The sequence below is a fragment of the Tribolium madens genome, unplaced genomic scaffold (genome assembly GCF_015345945.1).
Source record: "Tribolium madens isolate multiple individuals breed KSU strain unplaced genomic scaffold, Tmad_KSU_1.1 Scaffold_7;HRSCAF=85;Tcas5.2_LG10, whole genome shotgun sequence".
In the NCBI taxonomy this organism is placed as follows: domain Eukaryota; kingdom Metazoa; phylum Arthropoda; class Insecta; order Coleoptera; family Tenebrionidae; genus Tribolium; species Tribolium madens.
This window is the reverse complement of record NW_025401050.1, coordinates 10,574,270-10,582,855: the sequence shown is the minus strand read 5'-3', so window position 1 is coordinate 10,582,855 and position 8,586 is coordinate 10,574,270. Positions and strand designations below refer to the sequence as shown.

At 33.1% G+C, this 8,586-nt stretch overlaps 1 protein-coding gene across 3 annotated transcripts in view; it reads right to left on the bottom strand.

The window, feature by feature from the left end:
• LOC123009897 (aryl hydrocarbon receptor) overlaps positions 1-8,586 on the bottom strand; it is a 73,447-nt gene that overhangs the window by 35,092 nt on the left and 29,769 nt on the right. For all 3 annotated transcript variants that reach the window (XM_044406456.1, XM_044406457.1, XM_044406458.1), the window contains exon 2: positions 6,274-6,464. In XM_044406456.1, the coding sequence (XP_044262391.1) occupies positions 6,274-6,464 (191 nt within the window). The remainder of the gene's footprint in view (positions 1-6,273; positions 6,465-8,586) is intronic.

Below are 8,586 nucleotides of genomic sequence, written 5' to 3'. Positions count from 1 at the left end.
CAATTTCCCCCTTTGTTAAAATTTCGATTAGTGTTAAATCCCCTCGACTAACAACCGGCCTTCTGTGTCAGCTCGCAGTCAGATATATGGACATTGAAATAGAGAATATACAGCCTCGAGGAAGCCGGGCGTGATGGGATAGAACAGCTGGACAGTTCCAGGTGAAAATAATGAAATCAACGAGCCGAAACAATACCCTAACCCCTGATATTTACCCCTCTTGGAGAACATTAATTACTTTCGGATTTCGACCGAATTCAGGTGAATTCTAATGACACTATATGAAAAAATGAAAAAAGTAAAGTGTCACAAAACAATCAAAAAACGATCAATAACACTCATCATCATCATCATCAAAAGACTTTTTCTCCTTAACACCGCTAGTTGTGTGAAATTAGGGCCGAGAAGTGAAAGGAAACTCAATTTTCCATTTTAAGCTTCGAAATGCTATTTTGAGACTCGCTGAATAACCAATAAGACGTTAATGCACTATTTGCATAATCTCAGTGATGGGTTGACATAAATCAAGTCGCCTATGCACGGAAATCCGGTATAAAAGCCAAGCTTGCTACCACCGCTATTCATTCATTATGCTCTCCGTGAAAATACTAGTGCTTTTGGCGATTTATTTAGTAAATTTTGGTGATTGTGGTGGTAAGCCTACTTTTTGGAAGCATAGAGAAATTTTCTGTGGGCAAAGATTCGAAGAATTGAAGGAATTGATTTGTAACTGTGAGAATTTACAAATGGATGAACGGAAGAGAAGTGACGATTTTGGTGAATTTGCGTTTTTGGGCAAGAGGGCTGTGGATTTGTATTTGGAAAATAAATGTTGTAATGAGGGATGCACCCCCATGTATATCAAGAATAATGCCTGTAATTAAATGGTAATAAATTATCGAAAATTGTGGTTTTGTTTCATTGTGACAGCAGAATGACCGGATTTGGGTCCATGTGAATTTTTTTAGTTTGGCGTTTTTTGGTGTTTTGATAATGTAGATTCGTAATTTTGGGCTTTTTGACTCTAAATATGACCACAATTTGGCGATTTGAGGTTTTGGTTAGTCCACAGCCAACTAGGAAAATTTCCCAAATTTGATTTCCGGTCAAATATCTCGAAAAGTACTAGCCGTAGAAAAATTCTGATTACAGATTTGGAATTCTCGGAAAATTTTGCATAAGGCAAGCCAAGTTTTTTTCTTAAAACAGTTTTGATGTTTGAAAAAACGATCGGATGCTATAGTTTGCAACCACCATATTCGATAGTATTGGGCCTAAAATTGACCCTTGTGGTAAAAAATCGTCAAATTTTCACAAAAATCTAAAACAGAATTTGTTCTGATTACAGATTTCGAATCCTCGGAAAATTTTGCATAAGACAGGGGAAATTTTCGGTGTTTGAAAAAACCCCAAAAAATGGAGTGGATGCTATAGTTTGAAATCAGCAAATTTGAATTTCAAAATAAAGTTTTGTATTGAGTAATGCACCCTCATGTATATTAAAGACAATGTTTGTAATTAAATGGTAATAAATTATCGAAAATTGTGATTTTGTTTCATTGCGGTAGAAGGATGACCGGATTTGGGTCCATGTGAATTTTTTTAGTTTGGCGTTTTTTGGTCTTTTAATAATGTAAACTTATAATTTTGGCGTTTTTGACTCTAAATATAATCATAGTTTGGCAATTTGAGATTTTGGTTAGTCCATAGCCAACTAAAAAAATTTCCAAAATTTGAATTTTGGGTCAAATATCTTAAAAACTACTGGTCGTAGAAAAATTTAGGTTACATATTTCGAATCCTCTGAAAATTTTGCATCAGATAGGCTAAGTTGTTTTTGTAAAAACAGTTTCAATATTTGAAAAAACGTCAAAAAATCGATCGGATGCTATAGTTTGCAACCACCCGAGTTTGTATTTCAAAATAAAGTTTTGTATTGAGTAATGCACTCTCATGTATATAAAAAAAATGCTTGTAATTAAATGGTAATAAATTATCGAAAATTGTGATTTTGTTTCATTGCGGTAGCAGAATGACCGAATTTGGGTCCATGTGAATTTTTTTAGTTTGGCGTTTTTTGGTGTTTTGATAATGTAAACTCATAATTTTGGCATTTTTGACTCTAAATATGATCATAGTTTGGTAATTTGAGATTTTGGTTAGTCCATAGCCAACTAGAAAAATTTCCAAAATTTGATTTTTTGGTCAAATATCTAAAAAACTACTGGTCGTAGAAAAATTTAAGTTACAGATTTGGAATCCCCAGAAAATTTTGCATAAGATAGGCTAAGTTGTTTTTGTAAAAACAGTTTCAATATTTGAAAAACGTCAAAAAATCGACCGGATGCTATAGTCTGCAACCACCCGAATTTGGATTTTAAAATAAAGTTTTACATTGAGTAATGCACCCTCATGTATATTAAGAAAAATGCTTGTAATTAAATGGTAATAAATTATCGGTTTTGCTTTATTGCGACAGCAGGATGACCGGATTTGGGTCCATGTGAACTTTTTTATTTTGGCGTTTTTTGGTATTTTGATAATGTGAATTTATAATTTTGGGCTTTTTAAATATAAATATGATTATAGTTTGGCAATTTGAGATTTTGGTTAGTCCATAGCCAACTAGAAAAAAATCCAAAATTTTGAATTTCGGGTCAAATATCTCGAAAAGTACTAGCCGTAGAAAAATTCTGATTACAGATTTGGAATTCTCGGAAAATTTTGCATAAGGCAAACCAATTTTTTTTCTTAAAACAGTTTTGATGTTTGAAAGAACGATCGGATGCTATAGTTTGCAACCACCATATTCGATAGTATTGGGCCTAAATTGACCCTTGTGGTAAAAAATCGTCAAATTTTCACAAAAATCTAAAACAGAATTTGTTTTTGGGATCAGGAATGGCTAAATCGTGAGACCAAGTTATTTCACATGGATCCAAATCAGGCAAATTTTGCGTCTATATACTATTTAAAAAAATGATAGTATTGGGCCTAAACTTGACCCTTGGGGTAAAAAAGTCCGAAATTTTCAAAAATTTTAAAATAGAATTTGTCTTTGGTCAGGAGGGACAAAATAGTGGGACCAAAACGTTTCACATCGCTTCAAATCGGGCAATTTTGGTGTCACAGGTCGGTGCACCTTGTCAGTTATGCATTGCAATGTTGCCAATTTCGTCAGTTGCCGATTAATCTCTCTGATTAAAAATTGTACCAGATGTTCATTCATATTAATTAGTCTTCATGTCCGAAAATTGATCAATGTCGTTTTTTTCTCGATTGATAAAGCCAAAACGAAAGCCGCAATTAAAATAATTCAACTTTTATCTAGAATCGTCGTACCGGGACGCTCTAATTACACATCCCTTTTTGACATATGGCGAAACAACAACCCCAAACAACATTTTATTTTCATATTTTTCCATTACGATAATGAGTCGAGGCGCGGTTTTAATTAACGTCCGTCGCGGATGCACCCCTCGAAATTTCGAAGAGATTTCATGCTTGGTCTCAAGCAAATTTGCATGAAACTCGATCTTCCAGCAGCGAAATTTAATACCGATGAAGCGATAAGAAAGCCGAACGGTGCTACTGTATCAAGATAACGCGCCGATTTATCTCGCCGATGGAAAAATTTGTCCAAAAATGGTAATTAATCGGAACGCGACATCCTGCCACCGAAAAGTTGCTTTGTTTTGTGGGTGATATAGCGAAATTCCGGTTTTTTTCAAACATCGAAACGGTTTTTAGAAGAAAAGTGGACCTGTCTCATGCAGAATTTTCCGAGGATTCCAAATATGCAATCGGATTTTTTCTACGACCAGTACTTTTCGCGATATTTGACCGCAAAATTTGGAAATTCTAGTTGGCTGTGGAATAACCCAAATCTCAATTTGCCGAATTATAATCATATTTAGAGTCAAAAAGCCCAAAATTGTGAGTTTACATTATCAAAACACCAACAAACGCCAAACTAAAAAAATCAATATTTCAAAAAGTAGTAACAAAATGTGAGTTAATTGAAAAATTGTAAAAATTAATAAAAATATATTTTTTTTCCAAAATTTTACTTTGTATTATTTTTTCTTATGCTCTTTTTGTCTGTTAATTTTAAAGCAATTATAGGAATTATGTGCTTAATAAATGAGAAAAACTCACAATTTGTGATATTTTGGACACCGAAACGGCCGGATTTGCGTCCATGTGAAATGTTTAGGTTTAACGGTCAGATCTGAGCCCACGTTAAGTGGCTTGCGACCAAGAAGACTCCTCACGTGGACTCGAATCTGGTCATTTTGGTGGCAAAATCGAAATTTTGACTCCAAAACGGCCAGATTTGGGCCCACGTGAAGTGTGGTCAAATTCGAAACCAAGACTTTTCACATGAACTCAAATCCGACAAAAAATATTTTTCTTGTCAACTTTAAAAAAATTACATTAATTATTTGTTTAATTAATACCCAACATGCCATTATGTGGTCTTTTGGACACCGAAATTGCCTGATTTGAGTCCACTTGAAATATTTTTATTTGGGATTTAACACAAATGAAGGGTGGGGCTCAACTAATTCGGCCCTTCTGATTTTAAATATGATCTTAGTTTAGCGATTGAGACCTTTTTTGGCTTGTAGTCGATTTTCAAAATTTTTTTGATTTTTTGGAATTGCCATTATGTCAATATCTCGAGATATATTAACGATAAAAAAATTATCATTACAGTTTTGTAATCCTTAGCAAGGATTACACAAGAAAAACATAGTTGATTGTTACTTAATTGTAATATTGTAATTGTAATAAAAAAATTTAGACTTTAGAATTTTTTTTTCAAAAATCGTGATATTTTTGCTTATGGTCTTTTTAATTGTCAATCTTAAGTTAATAATTGGAATTATATACTTGATAAATAAGAAAAAACTTCAATTTGTTATATTTTGGCCACCGAAATGGCCTGATTTGAGTCCACTTGAAATATTTTGGTTGGGATTTAGCAAAAGTAAAAATCGGTATCAAATAATTCGACCGTTCTAAGTCCATATATTATGGAAATTTAGCTTTTATTTCAGCCTACAATCGACACCAAAAATTTTTTGATTAGTTTTTGATTTTTTGGAATTACTTTTGTGTCAATATCTCAAAAAGTAGTAATCGTAAAAAATTATAATTACAAATTTGTAAACCTTTGCAACTTCTATGTAACAAAAGTTGATTGTTAGTTAAGTGTAATATTGTAAAATTAATTTAAAAAAAATAAAAAATAAAAAACTCTATTTAAATTTTTTTTCCAAAAATTGTACTTAGTTTGTGTTATTTTTTCTTATGCTCTTTTTATTTGTCAATTTTTAAGCAATTATGCTTAATAATTGAAAAACCCACAATTTATGATATTTTGGCCACCGAAACGACCGGAATTGCGTCCATGTGAAATGTTTTGGTTTACTCACGTAGAACGTGGAAGTGGCCCCAGAACGGACAGATTTGGGTCCATGTGAAGTGTCGTGTGGCCAAACACAAACCAAGACTTTTCACATGGACTCAAATCCGGTTATTTCGGTGGCAAAACCGAGAATTCGACTAAAACCTACGAAATTTTTTAGGTGGTCTTTTTAATTGTCAATCTTAAGTTAATAATTGGAATTATATACTTGATAAATAAGAAAAAACTTCAATTTGTGATATTTTGGCCGCCGAAATGGCCTGATTTGAGTCCACTTGAAATATTTTGGTTGGGATTTATCGGTATCAAATAATTCGACCGTTCTGATTCTATATATTATGAAAATTGCGATTTTATTTCGGCCTACAATCGACACCAAAAATTTTTTGATTAGTTTTTGATTTTTTGGAAATATCAATATCTCAAAAAGTACTAATAAGATTCGGTCCTCTTCTCTCTCAACTAAGTGCATTTTTTCTAAAAATAAGCCTGGAAACCTGTAATTTCGACCGTGAAATAGCAGTGGGTGTGCCCCAAGAGACATCAACCGGTCCTCTTCTTTGTCCACAATTTTTTTTTTCAAAATTATAAATTTTTCGTCTGTTTAGAGGGAAATTGGTGGCGCGGGTGGCGCATCCCGGCCCTCTCTCAGCCGGCGAAAATAATTAGAGTTGTCTCGTGGAGATAAATGGGCTAGAGTTCTCCTGACGGACAGCTGCCCGAACGTCAGTTGGCCGATTACGCGTCGCCCCCCAATGATATACACGTGTAATTAGCTAATTAGGGTTTTGCACGATGAAAAAACCGACGACATGGTGCATATGTAATTATTCTAGTACCTTGAAAGTAGCTTTTGGTGCGTAGATAGCTGACGGAGAGTCGGAGGATCGACAAACGGTCCAATTTCGAGAGGATGTTCTGCTCAAAGGGCAACAAACTGGCCAAAGTGTCCAATTCGGCGTTGAGACGCTCACGGTGACGTTTACTGGGGTTGCTTTTCGTCACGCCGTCTTTCGGGGTCGGCTTCAGGCTAGAAAACAACAGTTTGGGGTGAAATGACACCGAATTGGCCGGATTTGAGGCCATGTGAGTTGCTCTGGTTTGGGGTTGAGCGGGTGGTTTTGACTAATTTGGCGCTTCTGGTCAATTATTTGCTTAATTAATAGCTAAAATGCCATTATGTGGTGTTTTAGCCACCGAAATGGCCTGACTTGAATGCATTTGAAATATTTTGGTTGGGATTTAGCACAAGTAAAGGTCGGTTTCAACTAATTTGACCTTTGTGATTCTACATGTGGCTATTGAGATGTAATTTCGGACTAGAATCGTCAATACAAGATTTTTGAGTGTAATGACACCGAAATGGCCAGATTTGAGGCCATGTGAATTGCTCTGGCTTGGGGTTGAGCGGATGGTTTTGACTAGTTTGGCGCTTCTGACCACAAATATGATCTCGGTGAGGCCACTAGGGCTTTAATTTAGCCAAATAGAAAAAAAATAATCGATTTTTGCAAATTTTGTACGTTTTGCCTAAGAATGTAGAGGTAGTTTTTTTTATTGAACTATTTCTGGTTGTCAACTGTAGGAAAATGACATTAATTACTTGCTTAATTAATAGCCAAAATGCCATTATGTGGTGTTTTAGCCACCGAAATGACCTGATTTGAGTCCACTTGAAATATATTGCTTGGGATTTAGCAAAAGTAAAGATCGTTTTCAACTAATTCGGTCTTTCTGACTCTACATATGGCAACTAAGATTTTATTTTGGCTTTATTTTTGAATAAATTTTTGATTTTTTGGAATTACTTTTGGGTCAATATCTTAAATAGTAGTAATAGTAAAAAAAATATAATTACAAATTTGAAAACCTTGTCAACTTCTATGTAACAAAAACTGATTGTTATTATTTGTAATAATGTAAAATTAATATAAAATATGATATAGAATTAATAATTTGATCTTTCTGATTCTACATGTGGCAATTGAGCTTTAATTTCGGCCTATAACCGTCAAAACAACATTTTTGAGTGTAATGACACCGAAATGGCCAGATTTGAGGCCATGTGAATTGCTCTGGTTTGGGGTTGAGTGGATTATTTTGACTAATTTGGCACTTCTGGTCACGAATATGACCTCTAGGGCATTAGTTTAGAAAAATGAAAAAATTCTGAATTAATTTTTGACTTTTAGATCAATATTTCAAAAAAATGTTTTGGTTAAATTTGCTTATTTTAATAAGATCTATAAAACTTTGCATATTTGAAATGTTTTTTTTTACATTTTTTTGTATAAGAATGTACTTTGGTAGAGTTTTTTTATTAAACTATTTTTGGTTGTCAATTAAAAAAAAATAACATAAATTATTTGTTTAATTAATAGCCAAAATGCCATTATGTGGTGTTTTAGTCACCGAAATGGCCTGATTTGGGTCCAATTGAAATATTTTGGTTTGGGATTTTGCACAAATGAAGGGTGGGGTTAAACTAATTTGCCCCTTCTGATTCTAAATATAATCTTAGTTTGGAGATTGAGACCTTTTTTCGGGTTGTAGTAGATTTAAAAAAAAAAATGTTTTTTTGAATTTGCTTTTATGTCAATATCTCAAAAAGTATCAACCGCAAAAAAAATATAATTACAGGTTTGTAATCCTTAGCAAGGATTACATAAGAATAGCATTTGATTTTGTTATTTAATAGTAATATTTTATTTTTTAGATTTTTTTTCAAAAATCGTACTTAGTTTGAGTTATTTTTGCTTATTGTCTTTTATTTTTCAATTTTAAAGCAATTATAGAAATCATCTGTTTAATAAATGAGAAAAATCCTCAATTTCTGATATTTTGGCCACCAGATTGGCCGGATTTGAGTCCACTTGAAATATTTTGGTTAGGATTTAGCAAAAGTAAAGGTCGGTTTCAACTAATTCGGCCTTTCTGATTCTGCATATGGTAATTGAGATTTTATTTCAGCTCACAATTGACATCAAATTTTTTTTGTAATTTTTTGATTTTTTGTTACTACTTTTTAAAAAGTAGTAACATTGTTAATTAAGGCTTTTGTAAATTTTGGCAACTTTTATGTGACAAAAGTTGATTGTTAGTTAATTGTAAAGTTAATAAAAAAATAAATAAAAACAATAAAAAAATACGAT